This window comes from Balaenoptera musculus, chromosome 21 (genome assembly GCF_009873245.2).
Source record: "Balaenoptera musculus isolate JJ_BM4_2016_0621 chromosome 21, mBalMus1.pri.v3, whole genome shotgun sequence".
NCBI classification, from domain to species: Eukaryota; Metazoa; Chordata; class Mammalia; order Artiodactyla; family Balaenopteridae; genus Balaenoptera; species Balaenoptera musculus.
This window is the reverse complement of record NC_045805.1, coordinates 11781151-11803221: the sequence shown is the minus strand read 5'-3', so window position 1 is coordinate 11803221 and position 22071 is coordinate 11781151. Positions and strand designations below refer to the sequence as shown.

Here is a 22071-nt window from a genome sequence, read left to right as displayed (position 1 = left end):
CCTCAGCCCGTTGGGAGGTTCAGGACACGTGGTCCTTCCTCAGGGACAAGATTCAGTCCTAGCCCCAGGCTGAGCGCTCCAGTGCTGAGGTCCCGGGGGCCAGAACCCTTTGTCCCCAACTTGGGTGGGGTCTGGGGGCTACAAGCTTGCCTCACACCTGGCTCTGGAAGCTGAAAGCTCCTTATAAGGGGCCTGGGTCAGAGGGCCGTGGTCCGAGGGCAGCCTCATCTGCCATCCAGGCTCCCCCGCCGCCCCACAGGGGCTGGTCGGGCCTTGCTTCGGGCTCTAGGCCTCCCCGATAGGGAAGGGTGGCAAGAGCTGGGGTTCAAACATCATCCCGGCCAACGCCCCACCAGAGGCAGCCCCGCCAGGGACAGGGCCCCTCTCCATGTCGCCTGACTATGGGACCCTGCTCAGGGCTGCCAGGCCCTGTAGTGTCCCCAGTGACATTTTAAAAACTAAATCTAGCACAAGACTCAAAGGCTCAATACTTGCCGCCTCGGCCTCGTTACCAGGAAGCAAAGTTTCGTGACCCTGAGAGGAGAGAAGGTTCTTGGTGAGCAGGAGGCCCAGGGCACAGGGCAAACCTGCAGGTCTCCCCACACAGAGCTCCTCCCCTCTCCCACAATACCCCCCAGGGATCCCTCCACAAGTCGGGTTCAACTGGGTTAAGCCACAGTTCTGCCACTCCTAGGTAGGAAACCTTTTCTGAGTTACGTGGTCTTTCTGAGCCTCATTGTTTCCCTCCGTAAAATGGGCAGAAACACCTCTGCGGGCGAGGCTGCAAGACTGACAACACAGGTGTGCTGCAGAGACGACACAGGAGCGGACGACGGGGCTCTCACTTCCTCACGCCCGGCCTCTCTCCCTTCCCACTCCCGTCCCAGTCCGGGACGAAGGCTGAAACCTCCTGGAGCTCGCCTGAGATCCAGACCCCACTGCCAACAGCAGGCAAGCCCACCCAATGGCCTGCAGTGCCCGGTGTTTTCACAAAGCAAAACTGAACTGTTTTTCCCCACTCGCCCTGCGCCCATGGCCTGGCCTGGGGCACTGCCGGCCCGCCAGCCCCTGCACTGCCTGCCTGATGCCCCCCCCCCACGCCCTTCTGAGAGCACGTGGCTACTTGCCGGCACCAGGAGCTGCTCCAGGCTCATCTGCTCTCCCTCTGCCTGCGCCCTGGGATCGGCACGTCTCCAAGGAGCCTGTGCTCAGGAGGAGGGCGCGTCCTCGTTCTGAACACAAATCCAGTCACATCCGTCCTGGCTGAACAACCACGGCTGCTCGAGGGAGGACCGTCTTGGCCCCACACAAGGGACAGAAGGCCCCACAGCAGACAGAAGCAGAGAGGGAACCTGCCCCACGAGCGCCGGACGTGCCCACGGGGAAGGAGGACGCACCACATGTCCATGTGCATCTGAGGAGCCCGCGGCTGCACCACGGGGAGGGGGCTGAGCACGCACAGCACGCAAACCATCTAAGATCGAGGGAACACAGGCTGTGCGCTCAAAATTCAAAACAAATGTTCATAAAAGTACAACTTAAATATAAAAGTGTCATACTCTACGCTTCAATCCCAAGATTAATATTTGGAGGGTGACTGTGGGGAGAACAGTACACAGATTCAGATGTGCTCATTCATAAAGGCCAGAGAGTCTGCACAGTTCACACTTTATCAAATGGGAAAGACAATTTTCCTAAGTTTTAAATTTAAAATTGAGCACAGTAGTTCAAAAACTAAAACAAAGCGAAGAACTTTCATCCTCCCAAGCTAAATGGGGTTAAGCATCTCGTAAACCCAAGAGGCAGCATGATTTCCATCTCACACTCATGTGTGTTAAAAACCTCACGAGCAAAAACACACCTTCTCCAGGCGTCTCTGCAGCTCCCACTCCCGGCAGCACATGTGCCCCATAAAGGGGGGAGTTCAAGGAGTTCAATCCCACCCCCACGACTTGTAATAAACGTTTTCATGGGAACAAAACTGCTCTGAAAGGAGATGCAGGTTTTACGTCCTATTATCCATGATCCGTGAGATACTTACCAAGTGTCTTGTCAACAGGCACAAGAACAGATGATCTCAAAGAGCTGTCAGGATGCGCATCCCAACAGCAAAAGTGGGAGCCTGTGTCTTCAACAAGAAGTCTAACTAGTAAGTCTTAATGGATTCCAAATATCCAGGAACCTCAGATTAAAATAATTTTGCTGATAAATATACATGTCTAATACTTTCAGTTGCCACAATTCAAAGCATAAAGTCTTCTTAAAAATAACGTGATTTTAATTTTTCAAAATCGGCTTTAAAAGAGCAATGTGTAACAAACAGAATGAAAACAATACTTTCTACCAACCAATACTGCTGGAGGGTTCCTTGGTGAATTTCACTTCATCCCAGCATTTGAGACAACACAGGGAATAAGACCACCGAACGTCCGAACACCATCCTCTGAAGCAAACAAGCTGTCAGCGTGGACCTGTCTGCCCAGCCCCCCGCCAGCCCCAGTGATCAGTGCCTCTGCTTTTCAAAGGGACGATGGACCTGCTCCTGTGCAGTCACATGGGGCTCCTATCACAAACGGAGCTCGTAGTTTACTTAAATACAAATTACCAGCTATTTTAGACCAAAAGAAATGTGTAGCCACTGGACTCTCAGTTCTCTGAGCCTCCAGGGCTATGAAGGAGCTGGGTACCCCATGAACTGCCTGCCGGTTTCCTACAAATAGGGACTTAATTCTAACTGGCCAGACTTACTTAGGGATTCACGTTAAAAGCAGAACATAAATGAAAGGTTATTTTTTTCAGGGTAGGAACACAGTAAAGCATCATTTTAAAAAGCATCTGTCAGCTTTGGTTTGTTGAAAGGCGCCTTGTGACTCGTGTGTGTGTGTGTGTGTGTGTGTGTGTGTGTGTGTGTGTGCGCGTGCGTATGCACGTGCACCCACGTGCCTCCTGCAAATGTAGTCCTAAAAATCAATTTAGAGGTTAAAAGTCTCTTTTCTGCTTAATTTCCACTGTGCTCAAGAACAAACAAAAAAGAGCAAGGTGCTTGGGTCCAGGAAGGCAGCTCTGTGTCACCACAGGAGCTCAGTGAACCGCTGGCCTCCTGCCTGTGCCGTCCCCCTCTCCCAGCAAGAGCAGGTTGTAACTTGAAACTCTGCTGTCTGTCAAAAAGCAATCAGCGGAACATAAAAAAGCAGGGGAATGGACATTGATGCCTGCAGGAGACAAGTACAATCACCACGCGACGGGCGACTGGAGCTGGGACATGAGAGACACAGAAAAAGGTCACTGTGGAGAAAAACATCCTGTCTGAAATTAATACGACGAAATACCAAACAGAGAGATCAAGTCTCTGTGTCACAGGGGAATTAAGTCATTTTGATATAATTTTCAGAGAGGACTGCCATCTAAACTTGCTATTTCAGGTTAAAGACACAAGCCAAATAAAAATAAAATTTCAGTAAAGTGTTCTTTGGAAATTAGACACCTGGGAAGAACTCAAAAGGAAATAGTTTGATTGCTGGTGGTAAACTATTCAATTCTGAACTCTTCTTCCACACAGTCATGCGTTTTAAAATCGAACAGTTGGGTGTAAAAAAGGAAGGGGTTTGCTCCATTTTTAACACAGAGGTGTTAACGGCAGCATTTCAAGGAATTAGGTCTCCTTCGCTGTGGTCTTAGGGCAGAATGTCTAACAGGCTCCTGCCTGAGTCAGACGGTGCTCCCGGCACACCTCCCAGCCGGGAAAGCTTCCTCATCAGGGGAAACTGGGTGCATGTACTTTCTATTAGAAAAGGCTCTCATGAAAAAAAAAAAAAAAGAAACAAAAATAGGAACTTTTTCTTCGGTAATATTCCATTCGGAAAAGAGCAAAGGAAAATGAAAACTATGTGGTAGAAAAAAAAGCACCTCTGATCTTTGAGACCACTAAGTCACCCCATCAATGTCAGAAATATTTTTCTTTTCCTTAAAAAAGTTCACTTTGATGGTAAAGTGATACACATTTCCCTCAACATCTATGTACACAATATACTTTATTTACCATTGGTGTAAAACTATACATTTATTTTTTACTAAATATATACTGTAGATCTTTCTGGTAATGGATGAGATTAGAAATGATATTGATTCACTTGTGATTCTCTAGCCAAATCATCCCTATGAACCACTGTCTCTCAGAAAAGCATAACTCTCAGAGGACAAAAAAAACACGTGGAGCTAATCTGGGGTCATGAGGAATAAAATTAGCTAAAAAACTATATTTCCAAGGGTGGATGTTAATGGGAAACAGTAAAACTGATGGGCCACATGCTTATAGGAATTACACAAAAATAAAAGAGACCATAAATCTTAACAAATAACTTCTAAAAAGTGACTTCTAGATATTTCATTATGAGAAAAAAACATCAGAACAAATGGTTTTATGATGTATGTTTTTAGAGTGATTATCTAAATGGAAAAGTGATTATCTAGAATTTGAAACCAGAGTTGGCAGGCTTTTTGAAATCATATATAAATGAAAAACTGCTACTGAAAATAAGATCAGAAATGGAAATTCATTGAAACTTTCCCTGTGGCCAGTTTGATGACAGCCTCCCGACTTTAGCCTGGCATAGTAGAGAAAATCTTCCAAAACAAACACACACTGACAAATCATAAAGAAAAGGAAGAAGTTCCCCAACCTCAGTAAACACTGACTCAGCTGATTCCCTTTTCCACCTGATATCTGTATAGCTTAAGAGACACTTTAAATTTAAATTTTCTTAGGGTATTTCTTGGAATCTGATACAGCATTTTCAATTTTCTCTTTTCAGTAAAGACTATGTTTATCTGCCAACCTCTCCATAGCTTTTCCTCCCACAATATTCAATATGGGTTTTTTTTTCCATTTTATCCCTATAATGAGAGAAGGTATTTAATGGATGCTTATGAATAAAGGAATAAACTGATAATAGCACTGCATCAGTTCACAAGAAAGAGCCGTTCAATATAGTATGCAAATTCAATGAATGATAGTTTGTTAATGACTTTCATCGTAGAATTATAAATGGAAAAACAATTAGCTAAGATTTAAGCAACAGTTGGCAAGCTTTCTGAAATATTAATTAAAAGGAAGATAGTTCTCAAAATAAGACCAGAAATAGTACTCAAATGGGACATAATTGGAATCCTACGCCATGACCAGTCTGAGGTGGTCTCCCCATTTAAGAGGTAGACATCCACTAAACTTTCATTTTCTCCCAAAACTTTAACACTTAAAAAAAAAAAATTCTAAACTCTGTCCAAAATTTTTCCTCGCAGTTTTTTAAGCAGCAATTACTATGCCATCAGCTATTCAGAAACATTTTAAGTGCACGTAAGGCTGTGATCGTTTTTGTTGGGCTTGGTGACTGCGTCCTAACCCAGGAGATGCAGGGAGAGCAGACACAGCTCCCAGCCTGTCTTGTTTTCTCACCAAGACGCGATGCGACAGGGCGGGCTGAGGGGACATTCAAAGGCAACTCGGAAAGCTGCCTCATTACGATGGGGAGACAGAGGATAACCTATTACTTTTACTCCAATACTTTTATTTTTTTTCCAGTTTAATCGACACTGGCTTTTTCAGCAGACAGATCTGGAATTCAACCCAAAGGGCACAAGGCTTGCCTGACCATAGCCGGGTCACCTGTTCTCTGGGTGAGGATGCTGGGGAGGAAGTGCCCATCCTCCCACTGGCTTCTGCCACCCCAGCCGAGCAGGGAGGAGCCCTGGCTCCCCATCGTGCCCCCACTGCGCCTGGCACCCTCTGCTTGAGGAACCGTCCTGCTCCCACGGTCCTGAAGCCTTGTCCAGGCGCTGTTGTCTCTCCAGCCGCTGGGCCGTGCACACCGTCTTCCCAACAAGGTCCTCCTCGGCCGCTTCCACGTCCCACACCCAGGGTGACAGTGACGGCAGGCTGCTCACGTGGGCCTCACGCTTCACAAACGTGACCCGCGTTAATCTCCATGACTCTGCTGTTCACCGAGTAGTCATACATCTTAAATTTTCTGTCTACTGTGATGCTCTGACATCGTAAGTCCCGCCTGGCTGGGCAGAGACAACCCCCCGCCAGCCAAGGGCCCAGCCAGGAGCCCGCCTGTGACCTATGCCAACAGCTGGCCAGGCCCGGCCTCCTCCGCCTGCCCCGCCCCCGGGGAGGTGACACTCCTCTGCCCGAAACACCCAGGCCAGGTGCCCAGAGGCTCGGGACAGCCCTGTCACCCAAAGCCCAGCAAAATCACTAAAACCAGCCAATCGTACGTGTTCCCCCCGCCCCGCCTGCCTTTCCCCTGGAAACCCCAGTAAAGGCCGTGCCCTCAGTCTTCCCTCTGCCCTGTCCTCTGCCCCCTGACCCCCTGGCCATCCCCCCACGTGCCCGGCGTGGCCCTGCCTCTAGGACCCGAGAGCCCAACAAACCGTCCTTCCTGGGCCTGTCCTGAGCCTCCTCCGGCGGCCACTCCTGACTGACTAGCTTGTAAAAGGACACAGAACAGCCCCCTCCTTACAGACGAGGCCCGAGGGTCCTAGGGAGCGCCTTCACGGGTGCGCCCCTCTCCCGCCGCAACCTGCACACACGTCTGCGCGACACCTGTCAAGCCCGGGAGAGAGACCTGCCGCTGCTCCCAGCACACTTCTCGTCTCCCCCACCCCAATGGCCCCACCTAGCCTCGACCCTCACGTCTTCCATCCTCCCTTCGGCTGCTGGCCTCCTGGACAGATTGACGGACACCTGGAGATGACAGTCCAGGGGTGCAGCTCCCGGCCACGGGCACTGACCGGCGGGGAGGGCACTAGTCCGACCTCGCTGGCTCTGCCCTGGGTGGCACCGCCTCCGTGGGGCTCGTCACACACAGGGGATGGTGACAGAGGAACCAGACCTGAAGCTGGTGCGCCGAAGCCCACCTTGTCCTGCTGCTGGCCACAGGCTGAGGCTTTCCGCACTCCCCAAAGGTGACAGTGATGCCGCCTGGGTCCCAGGGCAGTGTGAGGCTCACCACTCAGCAGTTGTCAGGAGGTAGCTGAGCCCCGTCCCCAGTCACATCCAAGGCACGGGACCCTGCAAGGCATGTCCCCGCCTGGCTGAGCCCCCTCCCTGGTCTCTGAGTTATTCCCCACGTCCCATGCCGTGGCCTGAGCCCCCTCACCCTCCAGCTTTGAGTTTCTCCCCGCACCGTGTCCACCCCCTGCCCCGGCCCCGGCCCATCTCTGCGTTAACCCTCTCCAGGCCCTGTGGCATGCACGTTCAGTCCTGGAAGATCGCTGAAAGGAAAAAGGGCTCTTGATCCGGAAGAGAAGGGATCTGCCGCATCACACTGAACACAGAAGAAAACGCCGAAGTGACACTGCTGTGGATAAAGAGAGTTGGGCTCTTCCTGCAGGTCAGTGAGCGACTGCTCATCCACCTGTTGGGGCGCCCGAGGCACGTGGCTCAACACAAAGGAAAGCGGGGTCTTCCCAACCGACACAGACCCCAACCAGTACCCATGGGTTTGAGACTCCAAAGGAAGCTGCGGGCAGTGTAAGCCTGAGGGTGCAACGGGGGAGACACACACACACGTGAACATACATGCAGACAGATACACACATGCACATACACACAGACACACACAGCTACACATAGACACACGCGAGTAGCAGGGAGGGGCGACAGCAGTGTCCTCCTAGTCCGGACCCCGGTCCTGGATGGCCCTCACGCTTGCCCACCTGAGAGTCCGCGTCCGGCGTGGAGCAGGCCCGGAGGGCGAGTGCCCCAGGCTCTGTGGGGTCTGTGCAGCAGGGGACAAGGCTCCACACGCTCCAAGCGGAGAAGCTGCCACAGACAGAAGCAGAGCCGGCGGACTTTCTGAAAAGGGGCGAGGTGCCTGTGGGGAGGTGGGGGGACGCCGGACTCAGGTCGCCCCTCAGCAGTCGGCCTCCAGCGAGCAGGCCAGCACCCGCGAGATGGCCAGAGAACCTCAGGGCAGCTCCCTCCCGCAGCGCCCCGCCGGGCTGTCCCGAGATCCCTCCTGATTCCACAGTCCCCACCGGGCGAAGCCCGTAACTCCGTGCTGGATGCTCACCCGCTCTCCCCACCACACTCTGTGCGGGACCCACCGCTGCCTGTTAACCCAGAAGCTCCCAAAGGATGCCCAAGGGACGGCCTCCAGTACAGGCCACAGGCTTCCCCAGCATCAAAGAGAGAGCAGTAAAGATTTACTTCTCCCTCCAGCAGCCTTGCTGCAAAGAGAGCAGCCTCCTTTCATCCCGAGGAGCTTTGCCACCGCAAAGGAGGCCACATCACCCAGCAGACGCCGACGACCTGCAGGGAAGCCTCAGAACCGCCGCCCCAGGCAGCACGCCAGCCCACCTGCCTCGTGCTTTCTCACTCTGAGCTCAAGCTGAGGGCCTTTCTTCCAAGGCATGCAGTGGGGCTCCCAAGAAGCGCTTCGCCCAGCCGCCCTCACCCTGGCCCCCAAGGCACCCCGGGCTGGAGAGCTCTGGGCTTAGCAACCCCACAGTCCCCCTTCTGCCGGGCCTCCTCCTCTGAAGCCCAGATACGCTGCAGCCCTGCAGCCGCCTCCGCCACCCCGGCCCACGGCGCCCCGAGCGCGGCCAGCGGGGCATCTGCTCCACCGTCACTCGGCCTGAATCGGGTCCACGTCATGAGTCCCACAGACCAGGAAGACAAGAGGCGGCCCTGGTTCACACTTCAACCCGGTACAAGCGCTTAGAAGCTTTTCCGGCTAAAACCCCACCGGGTGTTTCCCAGTGTCTGTTACCCCGGCACGAGTGCTCCTGCGACCTAGTTAAGAAGTTGCGGAGAATGGATATTGCGTTTCTCACTTACAATGGCTGCTTGGACGCTTTCAAGACTTACTAATCCAGCCTTTCACCACAATGTTCTGCAACAGCCCAACTTTACTTGGTAACTTTGTCAGAGACCCAACAGGAAGGAGGCCCGTTTCAGAACGGATGGTGAAAAGTTGAGTCCTCCGGGTGCAGCGAGCTGAGGGCCGGGAGCAGGGCGTCGCTGCCAGGCTTGGCCAGGCCGCACGTACCGGAAGGATGGAGAGCAGGTGCTGGCGAATGAGGGCAGAGCCCCAGGCAGAGAGGAGGCCCAGTCAGGGTGCAGGGGGTCAACCAGCCACAGGGGCCCGTGAAGGCCACGGTCAGGGCTGCCCCCGCGAACCTCACAGTTGGTCTGCAGAGCCTGCTGGCTCCCCTGCTGGTGGGGGTTATAAAAAGTAGCTTGGGGACCCATCAAAATCCTGTAATGCCCGCTTTGGAGCTAACATCTGACTGTTGAGGAATTTCGTTCCTTTATGAGATGATCTGTTCTTTAAGGCTGACCAGGTGAGTCCTAACGCCTGGGGCTCAGAGCAATGGGGGAAGCCGGGCAAAGCGGTTTTCTACAAAGGAAGCCACAGACTGGGAACACTATTTACTCTTCTCTGTATTCTGCCTTACTGAGAAATTCATTTCTTTTTCCTATTTTAAGCAAATGCTTATTCACTAGAGTTGCCACTGGGCTTTTCCTTTCAAAGGGCAAAAACACAACCACCTGTTTTAAACGTAGAGGAGGAAAAAAATAACCACGGCCTGAACTAATCCAAGTAAAAAGAGAAACATATCTAAAACCTTCAAAACCATAAAACTCCTAGAAGAAAACATAGGGGAAAAGCTCCTTGACAACATGGGTCTCAGCAATGGTTTTTTTGGATTTGACACCAAAAGCAAAGAAAACAACAGCAAAAACAAACAAAAGAAACTAAAAAGCTTCTGCAAAGCAAATGAAACTGTCAACAAAATGAAAAGGCAACCTACTGAAGGGGAAAAAAATATTTGTACACTATATATCTGGTAAGGGGCTAATATCCAAAATACAGAAAGAATCCATACAATTCAATAGCCAAAAAACCCAAACAATCTGAATAAAAAATGGGCAGAGGAACTGAGCAGACATTTCTCCAAAGAAGACATACAGGTGGCCAACAGGTATACAAAAAGACGCTCAAGATCACTAACCATCAGGGAAATGCAAATCAAAACACAATGAGATATATCACCTCACACCTGTCAGAATGGCCATCATCAAAAAGACAAGAAATAGCAAGTGTTGGTGAGGATGTGGAGAAAAGGGAACTCTTATGCACTGTTGGTGGGATGTAAATTGGTGCAGCCACTATGGAAAACAGTATGAAGCGTCCTCAAAAAATTACAAATAGAACTACCATACAATCCAGCAATTCCACTCCTGGGTATTTATCCAAAGAAAAGAAAAACACTAACTCAAAAAGATACATCCACCCCAATGTTCACTGCAGCATTATTCACAACAGCCAAGACAAGGAAACAACCTAAATGTCCATTGATGGATGGATGAATAAAGCAGATGTAAATACTACTCAGCCATAAAGAAGGAAATGTTTTCATTTCCAATAACATGGATGATTTTGAGGGCTTTATGCTAAGTGAAATAAGTCAAAGGAAGACAAATACTGTAAGATCTCACTTATTTGTGGAATCTAAAAAAAAAACAATTGAAAAAAGGAGCTCACAGATACAGAGAACAGACTGATGGTTGCCAGAGGTGACTGGGGGATGGGAGAAATGGGTAAAGATGGTCAAAAGGCACAGACTTCCAGTTATAAGATAAATAAGTCCTGGGATGTAGTTGTAGGGCATGGTGACTATAGTTAACACTGCTGTATGGCGAATTTGAAAGTTGCTGAGAGAGACAGTAGGTCCTAAAAGTTCTCATCACAAGGAAAAGAAATTGTGTAACTGGATGAGGCGATGGGTGGTGGTTTTGTAGCACATAGCCCATCAAGTCACTGCGCTGTACACACACCTTAAACCCACACAGTGCTATATGTCAATCATATCTGAATAAAACTAGGAAAAATAGAATCTTCCCTTTTTTCATTTTAATATTAATGATTATAGGGTAATGAGAAGTTTGCTGGGCTTTCCATGAGGTGTCTGGAGTTCCCTGTACCTCTGACATTCATTCTAAGGCATGTGCCAGGTTAACCAATTAAATGTATCCATCCTGCCTTTGGTGTTGGCTAAAAATACTACCATAGCTTAATAACACTAGTTACGTGCCCAGAAACTCAGAATCCCTGCAGGTAAATGGTTTGAGAGTCAGAATCTGGGCTTTGGGAGGAGCCCCTTACAATCCCGGGTCCCCATAGTCCCCGTCCTCGCAGCCCCGGGTCCTCACGGTCCCCGTCCTCGCAGCGCCGGGTCCCCACAGTCCCCGTCCTCACAGCCCCGGGTCCCCATAGTCCCCGTCCTCACAGCCCCGGGTTCTCACAGTCGCCGTCCTCACAGCCCCGGGTTCTCACAGTCCCCGTCCTCACAGCCCCGGGTCCTCACAGCGCCGGGTCCCCACAGTCCCCGTCCTCACAGCCCCGGGTCCTCACAGTCCCCGTCCTCACAGCCCCGGGTTCCCACAGTCCCCGTCCTCACAGCCCCGGGTCCCCATAGTCCCCATCCTCACAGCCCCGGGTTCTCACAGTCCCGGGTCCTCACAGTTCCCGTCCTCACAGCGCCGGGTCCTCACAGCCCCGGGTCCTCACAGTCCCCGTCCTCACAGCCCCGGGTTCCCACAGTCCCCGTCCTCACAGCCCCGGGTCCCCATAGTCCCCGTCCTCACAGCCCCGGGTTCTCACAGTCCCGGGTCCTCACAGTTCCCGTCCTCACAGCGCCGGGTCCTCACAGTCCCCGTCCTCGCAGCCCCGGGTCCCCATAGTCCCCGTCCTCACAGCCCCGGGTTCTCACAGTCCCCGTCCTCACAGCCCCGGGTTCTCACAGCCCCGGGTCCTCACAGTCCCCGTCCTCACAGTTCCCGTCCTCACAGCGCCGGGTCCTCACAGTCCCCGTCCTCACAGCCCCGGGTCCCCATAGTCCCCGTCCTCACAGCCCCGGGTTCTCACAGTCCCAGGTCCCCACAGTCCCCGTCCTCACAGCCTCCGTCCCCACAGCCGCAGGTTCCCACAGTCCTCACAGCCCCGGGTCCCCACAGTCCCGAGGGCCCAGAGTCCCCGTCCCCCAAAGCTCCCGGTCCCCACAGACCCCCGAACCCCGCCTACCGTGCTTCCGCAGCGCCGCCATGCCGGCCTCGCCGCCCCGGCGACCCCTGCGACCCCAGCCCAGGCCCGAGCGGCGCGACTGCACTTCCGGACTCCGTCCTTGTAGGCCCGTCCACAACAGCAGGCCTGCCCAATCAGGATCCGGGGTCTCTGCCGCTGGACGCCAATCAGCCGCGCACCGGCTGCAGATTGGCTCTAACGCGCGCTGTGGGCATGGCCCGTGGGCGTTAGTACTCCGAGCATGCTCAGAGGGAAGGGTGTGACCGGGGTGAGCCGACCCGGGCTGCGGAGGGGTCATGGGGCGGGGTCAGCGGGAGGGGGTCAGGGGTTAATCAGAAGACCGTCACTGGAAGGGGCTGGGTGCGTCAGCGAGAGGTGGTTAGTGGGTCAGCAGGAGGGGAGTCAGGGGTTAGGCGGTCACTGGGAGGAAGTCAGCGCGGGGCGGGATTGTGTTCCTGGGTGACCGCCCACAGTGTTACCCTGGGTCCCAGCGCTGCACAGGGATGCGAGCAGTGGGAGGGGTCCGCTGAGTGCCCATCGGGCCAGGGTCCTATCGTACCGCAGAAGCTGGGACTCAGAGCAGAGAGGAAACTGGAAAGAGGGGAGCCCGGGGGCTGCCCAGGAAGACCGCCGCCCCCTGACCCCTGACCCCTGTGCCACTGACCCCTTCTGCCCGCTGTTGCGACTGCGGCAGGTGGATTTCTTCCCTTTTCTCCCCTCCAACCATTTCACCTTCTCTGGGACCTTGGTTTATTGTTTACCCTTCTTCTTTGAATCCGTTTCTTGGAGAACATATTTCCTGAGAGCCTGTCTGTGCCGGGCCCTGCTATGGAAGCCGGGGCACCTCCTGACGGGCTGACGAGCAGACAAGTCCTCGTGAGACAGAGCACGTCACTGTCTTCCCGCCGGGAAGGGGTTTCAGAGTGCGGAGGTGGGGGTTCAGGAAGGCCTCCTGGAAGGTCATTTGAACCAGGCTTGAGGCAGAGGGAGCAAGGCTCGGTGATGTCCAGGCAAAGAGCACTAGAAGCAGAAGGGACCGTCCCGGCCTGGAGCAGCACAGGGCCCGTGCGACAGGAGCACAGGGAGCAGGGACAGCGACAGCCGCCGTCAGATAGGAAAGCAGGCGGTGCTGGGCAAGTTTGCGAAGATGCGAGGATCAGCCTTACGTTTCCCAGGCAGTCAGGTGGAGGATACGGCTGGTTTTGAGCAGAGGAGTGAAATTATCTGAAGCCCATCTTGAAGGAGTGGCTTGAGCCGCTGAGCTGAGATCAGATTTGGTGGGGGAAGCAGGAGGCCAGCTCGAGTCCATCCCTGTGAGAAGGACCCTGGTGGCTAACACCAGGGTAGTGGTGGATGAGGCTGTGGGAAGAGGTGGTTGGATTTGGATATGTGTGAAGACAGAGCAAAAGAGGTTTTCTGATTGACCAAGAGTGGCTTTGGCAGGAGAGAAGTGTGGCACGGCTCCAGGTTTTGGTTTGGAAACTGGGAGGCTGGAGTGGTCCCAAGGAAATGAGAAACCTCCCTGGGGGGTGGGGGGGGGCGGTCATTGTTGGGTGGTGTGCAGTGCCAGGCATGTTAGGTTTGAGGTGCTCCTTAGACGTGTAAATGTGGGCATCAGTTAGGCAGCTGAATAGGATTTTAGGATTCAGGAGAAAGGACGAGGATGGAGATATACAGCTGGGTTTGTCTGCATGTAGGTGCATTTAAAGCTCTAAGACGGAGTGTAGATAGAGAAGTGGTCCAAGGACAGCTCTGAGGGGCTCTAACTTCTAGAAGGTGGGGAGATGAGGAGGGAAAGGGCAGGGGGGCCGGGAGGACAGTGAGCTGTCCTGAAGCCAAGTCACGTCATCGCTGGTCTGAAATGATGTTGAGGACCCATCACAGACAATTGTATTCATCAAACACAGGTTCTCAGTGACCCTGATTACAGTAATTTCGTTGAAGTGGCAGAGGCAAAAGCTTGATGGGAATTCGGTAGAGAGAATTGCAGGAGAGAAATGGAAGATATTGGGTGCAGATCTCTCTCTACTGGACCCAAGATGGGGTAGCAGCTGGAGGGTCCCTAAAGACAGAACGCACACACACCACACATACACACATATAATCAAAAGAGGGTTGTTTAGAAAATACACATGCCACACACACCAAATTTATGTGCTGAAGGATCTGATCAAGTTGCGACTGAAAATGAGTAATGGAACACAAATGACACAATTAAAAAATGGGTCAAAGACCTTAACAGACACCTCACCAAAGATAGACAGATGGAAAATAAGCATATTGAAGGTTGCTCCACATCATATGTCATCACGGGCTGCAATTTAAAACAATGAGACACCACTACACACCTATGAGAATGCCAAATCCAGACACTGACAACATAAAGTGCTGACAAGGATGTGGAGCAACAGGAACTCTCATAATTGCCGGTGGGCACAGCCACTGTGGAAGACAGTTTGGTGATGTCTTACCCTATGATCCATCAATCTCATTCCCCAGTATTTGCCCAAATGAGATGGAAACTTATGTGCACACAATATCCTGCACACAGATATTTATACCAGCTTTATAATTGCCAAAACCTGGAAGCACCCAAGATGTCCTTCAGCAGGTGAATGGATAAGTAAACTGTGGTGCATCCAGACAATGGGATATTATAAAGCTAAAAAGAAATGAGCTATCAAAAGCCATGAAAAGACATGGAGAAAATTTAAATGCATATCACTGAACAAAAGAAGCCAATCTGAAAAGTCTACATACTGTATATAATTCCAACTCTATGACATTCTGGAAAAGGCAGAACTATGGAGACAGTAAAAAGATCAGTGGTTGCCAGGGGTTGGGATGGGAGGGATGAAGCACAGAGGATTTTTAGGGCAGTGAAACTACTCTGTATGATGTTATAATGGTGGAAACATGTCATTATTCATTTATCCTAACCCATAGAATATACAACCCCAAGAATGAACCCAATGTAAACTATGGACTCTGGGTGATAGTGACATGTCAACATAGGTTCATTAGTTGTAATACATGGACCATCTAGTTTGGATGTTGATAATGGGGTGGGGGCTGTGCATGGGTAGGGGCAGAGGGCATATAGGAAATCTCTGCATCTTCTCAATTTTCCTGTGAACCTAAAACCACTCTAAAAAATCAAGTCTATTTAACAATAGATGGTGCAGGAGAGAGGGAGTGCACACGGAATGGTATCCTTGATTAGTTCACACTTGACCTCGTTCTCTACTTCAGCTTCCCAACAGTGTTCAAGCAGCTCTGGACTTTCTAACCTTACAACGAGATCTTCCCAGAAACCATCTCTTTTCCTCCAGCCCTGTTCCTTTAATCTCTTTTACACCCAAACTTCTTGAAAGAGTTGATGACAAAGTCAGTCTCCACTTTGTCATCTTCGGTTGACTCTGTTGCCCATATGTGTCTCCATCCTCCTCCACTGTAACTGCTTTTGCTGAAGTCACAGGACCTCATGTCACAGGATCCAGCGCACACTTGTCGGTATCCACTCAGTGGTCTCCCAGAAGCACCATCTACCCAGCTGCAGAGACCTGGGATTCATTGGCATCCTCTCCTCCCTCTCTTCCCCCATGACCCATCGAAGAAATCACGGCAAGTGTATTCTACCTGCATCATTTCTTATTTCCACTGTCTCGTTCATGTCTTCATCATCCCTCACTATGGTTTATCCAGGCATTTCTAAATTGATCTCCCCAATTCCACTCTTGTTTCCTCACTCCCATCCCCACCTCCATCTCTTCTCATAGCAGCCAAAATGACCTTTAAAAAATCTCGTTGCTATTGAAAAATCAATGACTGTAATCCATCATATTGACAAGCTAAAGAAGAAAAATCACATGATCATATCAATAGATGCAGAAAAAACATTTGACAAAATCCAATAAAATCCAAAATTCACGATAAAACTCTCATCAAACTAGAAAGAGAAGGGAACTTCTTCAACTTGATAAAGAACATCTGCAGAAAACCTATAGCTAACATCATACTTAATGGTGAGAAACTAGATGCCACCCCACCACCGTCAGGGATAAGGCAAGGATGCCCTTCTCACCACTTTTCAACATTGTACTGGAAGTCCCAGCTAATGCAGTAAGACATGAAAAGGAAATAAAAGGTATATAAATTGGGAAGGGAGAAATACAATTGTCTTTGTCCACAAATGACATGATTGTCTATGCAGAACATCTTATTTCCCTGCTAAAAATCCTATGTCAAATTTCATTGTATATAAGATACAACTCAGAGTCCTTAAAATGTCCTTTGAACACCCCTCACTTGCTCTCCAGATGCATTCATGCTATTCTCTCTCTCGCTCACTTTGTTCTGGTTTCTCTGACTGTTATTCCCCTGGGTCTTCAGGCCTGCTCTTCCTTCTACCTGAAATCCTTTCCCTGCCCCACTCTCTTCTTGCCTGAATCCCATTCCTTCTCCAGGGCTCTGGTAGAAGTGGCCTTCTTATTTCATGCTGGTTCTGTTGTAGAGACCCTTGCACTCACCTGCGGGCACCTTAAGCCCTACAGTTCAGCCTCACGGCTTTCTCTGAAGCTGTGGGACTTACTCAACCAGAGGAACCTGGGGTGGGGGGAGCAACAAGCAATCATTGGCAGATGGAAATCAGATGGAAAAATGTCCAGCCTTTCTACTGAAGGCAGGCAGTTCTGAGGTACATTCCACACGGTGCCTTCGGGGATCCCCAGCCAGATTGAGATCCCACTCTCCACAGGGGTGGCCAACTTGATAACGCATCAATGTTAATAACATTCCCTCCCTCTTTGTTTCACTCTTCCTGCTTCCTTTCTCGTTTCCTGCCTCACCCTCCCAAATAAACTACCTGCACCCAAATTCATGTCTCAGGACCTGCTTGTGGGAGAACCCAGAGGAAGATAAAGATTTAATGAGGATTCCCAAAAAGGGTTCTTCTCTCATCTCAGAGCTGTGTGGTTGCCCTTCTACCATTCAATAACACCCTCTACTTTCCTTTAGAAAAGTAATTATAATTTGTAATTATATGTTACTGTGCTATTTTAAAAAAATGATTCTCTTTCTAGACTGGAAGCTCCAGGGGCCAGAGACGGCTTCTCTGTTTTGCTCACATTTTGACAGACATGATGGGCACTCAGTACATTTTTCTTATTTTTGTTGTTGCTCTTGCATGAATGAATAAATAAATGAATTTTTAAAAGATGAAAGGATGAAATCAACAAGGACCTACTGTATAGACAGGGAACTCTACTCAATACTCTGTAATAACCTATATGAAAAAGAATAGATATATGTGTAACTAAATCACTTTGCTGTACACCTGAAACTAACACAACATTGTAAATCAACTATACTCCAATATAAAATAAAAATTAAAAAATTAATTAATTAATAAAGATGAAAGGATGAGGACAAATATGGAGAGGAGGGAAGTAAAGGGAAAGTACATTTTAAAGTTAAAAAATTGATCTAGAACTTAGATTTGTGGTTGAGGTTTGGAACACACAATTCATTGGTTTTGACAGAGGAGACAAGTTGGAAGATAAACACTAAGGAGAAATGTGATTGTGGGCAGGTTTCTTTAGTTCATCTTGTATCCACTCCCTCAGCATTTGGAACTCCGCTATGAAGATAAGCTGCAATTGATTAATGTGAATGATCAATTATATAAAGAAATATTATGGAGACAGTGCTCTTATTTAAAGATCTTAGAACTTCTGGAAAAGATTGGTTAGTCTCATCCCAAATATTTTTGGTCGCCTGATTCTCTTTTCCTATTCTAATCCCTGCCCATTTTCCTATAAACTTTCATCTTGGTGTTTTCTCTTATTCTAGAAGCTTTCACGTCTTTAATCTCATTTAAACTTCACAACAGCCCAGTTTGAGACGTGGAAAGCTCCGTTTTGCAGATGTATTAAAAACCGGGGCTCTGGGACTGGCCCAAGGTCAGGTAAAACACAGGGATAAGCGGGAACGAAGCCAGTTGGTCTCTGGTTACCGGTGCGGCGGCTTCACGCTAGGCCATGGTAACTTTCCCTCCCCCTGGCAGTCCCACCCTGGAAGGGCATTCCCATGAATTTAATCCCAGTCTATCAAAACATGGCCAAAGTCGCTAAATTGTTCCAGTTCGCTGCAGGTCGTGAACAGAATTTCTACTGAACCGATTCTCCTTCCTTATCCCCCGGCTGCTGTGGTCTTTGCGCTCTGGGAGCGGACGCGCGAAGGCGTCCAGACCCCATCGCCCCAGGTTTACCGACAGAGAGACGCTGTTCCTGGGCCTGGGGACGCCGTGGTGACCCTTCTTCCCTGCGAAGACACGGCGGCATGTTTCTCTACGGGGAGGACCGCGCATGGAAAGGTGGAGGCTCGGTTTAGGTAGCAGGAGGGGCAGCCCATCGATACCCTTGCCAACATGTAGGATACACATCTCTCCGCGTCCTCTGTGCCGCGTGAGCATCCCGGGTATGGGGAAGACTTTACCTCGTCCACGAATCCCTCGCACGATGCGCCCGCGTGTCACTCCTCCCGCTCCCGAGCGGGCCGCGCTGTGCCAGGTGTCGGGGTGCGTGTCGGACGCGCGGGCTTACTTTCCAGCGCCGTGAGCACCTGCTCCGCGTGCAGCGGTGAGGCCGCTGCCCCCGGGAGCCACTCGGGCGCCTCCTGTCCCCCGCCATCCCCGCGTGACCCGTCGCTCCCCGCGCAACAGTTGGCGGGGCGGGCGGTGCGCGCGCTCCCCGGGCCGTGCGCGCGAGGCGCGCCAGGCGGCCGGGCCGCAAGCGCGGGCCGGGGTCGCGGCGCAGAGGCCTGGCGCTCCCCCAGGCGCGGGCCCGGCCCCTTTCCAGATGCTGCCGCGCGCCGGCCGCCCCCCCCGTGCGCCGGTGCCTCCCCGGGCGCCCAGTGCGCAGGCGCCGGCCGTGAGGACCGACCGTGCGCTGGGCTCTAGCGGGTTGGAGCGGCGGCAGTGGAGGGGACGCGCGGGCTGGCGAACTGACGGGCGGACGGCCCATGTCGCCCCGCACCTGCTGAACTGGAGCACCCGAGGATGTCTGCGCTGAGGAAGGTGCGAGCCACCGGGACCGGAGCCGCGCGGGGACGGGGCTAGGGGCGCGAGAACCGTCGGGGGTTGCGGGGGAGAAGGCTGCCCGGCGGGACGGACCGCTGGGGCCCCGCGAGGGCGGCTGGGTGAGGGGTGGGGACCCCGGGGCAGCCTGTGCACTGGGTCCCCTCACCCTGAGCTGCAGGGCGTGCGGGAGCGGGCGCAGAGCGGGGCGTCGCGGAGGGGTGACATTCTCCGCTCGGCCCGGCAAGCTGGGGGACCCGCGGGGACCCGGGAGGAAGCACCGGCCGGCGAGGGGCTGCGTGCCGGGCTCCGGCTGGGCACCGCGAGGGGATGGGGGCGGCAGGCAGCAAACTGCGCCCCCTCCCCCCGCCCGGCGCAGGCGGGGACGCCGACCGCCCCTGGGAACGCGTGGAAGGCGCCGGGAGCCCGGGCTCCCCGCGGGGGGCGCGGGGGGCGCGCGGCCGGGCGGCGGGAGGGGTCACTGGCGCCGGGGCGCGGCGCCCGGGGGGCTGGAGGAGCGCGTCGGGAGGGCGGCCTCCGGCTCTCCGAGTGGGAGCGGAGCGCGGGGGCTTTTTCGGGGCGGTTGCTAAGCGAGCCGCTACCCGGCGCAGGATTCTGTAACCAAGCCTCCCCCGGCAGCGGCTGTTGCCGTTCTGGGCTCGCTCGCTAACGGTAGCAGGAGAAATAAGGAGGCTGTCATTATTACAGCCTGGGCGGCGAGGGGCGGGAGCGGCAGGCACGGGGGCCGCCTGGCGGGCCAGCTGGGTGCCCGGCGCCCGGCCCCCGGCTCCCGCGTGTGGCGCCGAGAGACGCGGAGCAGAGTGGACGGGACCCGGCGGGGGCTGGGTGAAGAGTCGGGGGTGGGGTGGGGGCCCGCGGGTTCGCCGGCGGAGAGCGGCGAGAACCAGCTCCGGGGGGCGACCTGCGTCGGAAAGTCGGGAGCCGCTTTTCCGGCGCCCGCGCTTCGCCGGAACGTGGTCCGGCCGCCTGGGTGTCGCTTCCCCGGTGAATGGCGACTCGGCCGGGCTCCGGATTCGGAATTCGGGACTTGCCGGCGCGGCTGGCTCGGATCGATCAAAAATAAAGCGATCGGCATCGAGTCCTTCCTGTGATTAATTCTGCCAGCACGGGCTGTGGGTGGTTTTGGAGCCGGAAATGTAAAGCGCACCTGCTTTTTCTGCCATCTGAGGAGGACTTCAGCCTAGGACTTTCCCGAGGGGCCTCAGCGCCGGGGGTCTTGGGGCTTTGCTCACGGTAACCAGCTCGTGTGTCCTCTTGGACAGTGTGTCTGATTGGAACTCGCGGGCCTGGTAATCTATGACTTAAGGAAGACTCTTGCTTGCAGATGAGAATCGATTGTATTAGTTATTAGAAACCCCCCTGGCATCTCAGCATGGCCTGAGAGAGCCCACAGCCTCATCCAAAAGGACTCTTTCTCTGTCTCAAAGCTGACACCACAGAGCCGTCTCCCCTCCCCCGACACCTTGGAAGGAACAACATTTGGATTTGAGGTTAATGTGCGTTACAACACCATTTTCATTTTACTTCCTTTATATTCTCCGCAAAAGGTAATAGGTAACCAAGGCAAAAAATGGTGAAATGATGAAAAAAATGGTGATTTTTGGCAGGTCAAGCTGTTTCTCTGGTGTTTAAAAAAAAAAGTCATTAATCAGGATTTTCCAGTAGCCAAATTGTCTTGTGCAGGTGGCTGGGTGACTCACAGATTTAGCTCTGATAGTAATTGTAGAGTGTGTGTACCACTTCCTTTTAGAGGGTGTGACTTTCTCATTGCTTGGAAGGGAACAAATTAGAATATTTTATACCCCACATCTGGAAGCAGGGCCAGCAGGCTGTGGGGAACACTCTCTGCTCAGGCACATCTGGGCTGGGAGAGGTGTGGACCCAGTGAATGAAAACAGTTAGAAGAAATAGTCCTGTCCGGAAGCACGCAGCCCCTTCCCACCAGCACTTTCGAGTCCCGTCCCAGGTCAGGAGTTCCATCAATGGGGGGGGGGGGTTTCTCCTCTGTGATCCCCCGTCAAGGGAGGCCTGCTCTGTGTCTGCGAGCCCCTCCTTCCCCCTCGTGCCCTCCTGTCCTTAATTTCCTCTGTTCTTGGTTAAGAAATCGATAAGCATTGGATGACTTACCCTAGCGATCTATCATGTCATATCTGCAGATTACATTTTAGGTTAAAGAGCAAAATGAATTCTACGTAAATAATCCAAAGTGTTGAAGGAATTTAAGTTTTCTCACCACAAAGATGTTTTCTGAAATACATATTCTATCCTATTCGATTTTCCATGCTGGTAATCATTTATTCCCTTTCCTTCCACTTACAGTATAACTATCCAAAGTGGCTGGAGATAGAAGTAAACATGTACTTATTCACCAATGTGTTTGTGCCTTAGGTTTCTTGTGTTGTAGGCGAATTAATAACAATATATCTTATTTTTATAGAATTTAGATTGCTTTGCATGATTTCTCCTCAGTGACATAAATATGTCCTCCTATAGCAGTCTATTGCTTCTCCTATTTTTGTCTACTTCATTTTTGAAATTGGTGGAAATTTCACATTAAATACTAAAAGTGAAAAAGCACTTTGCACAGTTTGTCACATTAGATTTTGGATACCCAGAATCCAACCAATTCTGAAACTAAATTCTAACATTTTAAAGCTTGTTAGAGGATTTGTTATCTGTGTTTTTAACAGAGTGTCTTCCATCGTGTGCCTATATGATGAAATTGAAGAAATGCTGTAATTCTTTCATATTTGAGGAAAAACTTCATGATTTCTCAGTCACTCAAGGAGTTGAGTGATATACACTTTGATCATAGATTTTAAAGGGAAATTAATTAAATGTATTATTTATTGACCCTTGGAATGGATATGCCATGGTCATTCA

At 51.8% G+C, this 22071-nt stretch overlaps 1 protein-coding gene across 2 annotated transcripts in view; it reads right to left on the bottom strand.

The window, feature by feature from the left end:
* ERICH1 (glutamate rich 1) overlaps window positions 1-12201 on the bottom strand; it is a 59129-nt gene extending 46928 nt beyond the window's left edge. For both annotated transcript variants that reach the window (XM_036839022.1, XM_036839021.1), the window contains exon 1: window positions 12093-12201. In XM_036839022.1, coding sequence (XP_036694917.1) covers window positions 12093-12114 — 22 coding nt within the window. In that variant the 5' untranslated portion in view covers window positions 12115-12201. The remainder of the gene's footprint in view (window positions 1-12092) is intronic.
* Between the last annotated feature and the right edge of the window lie 9870 nt (window positions 12202-22071).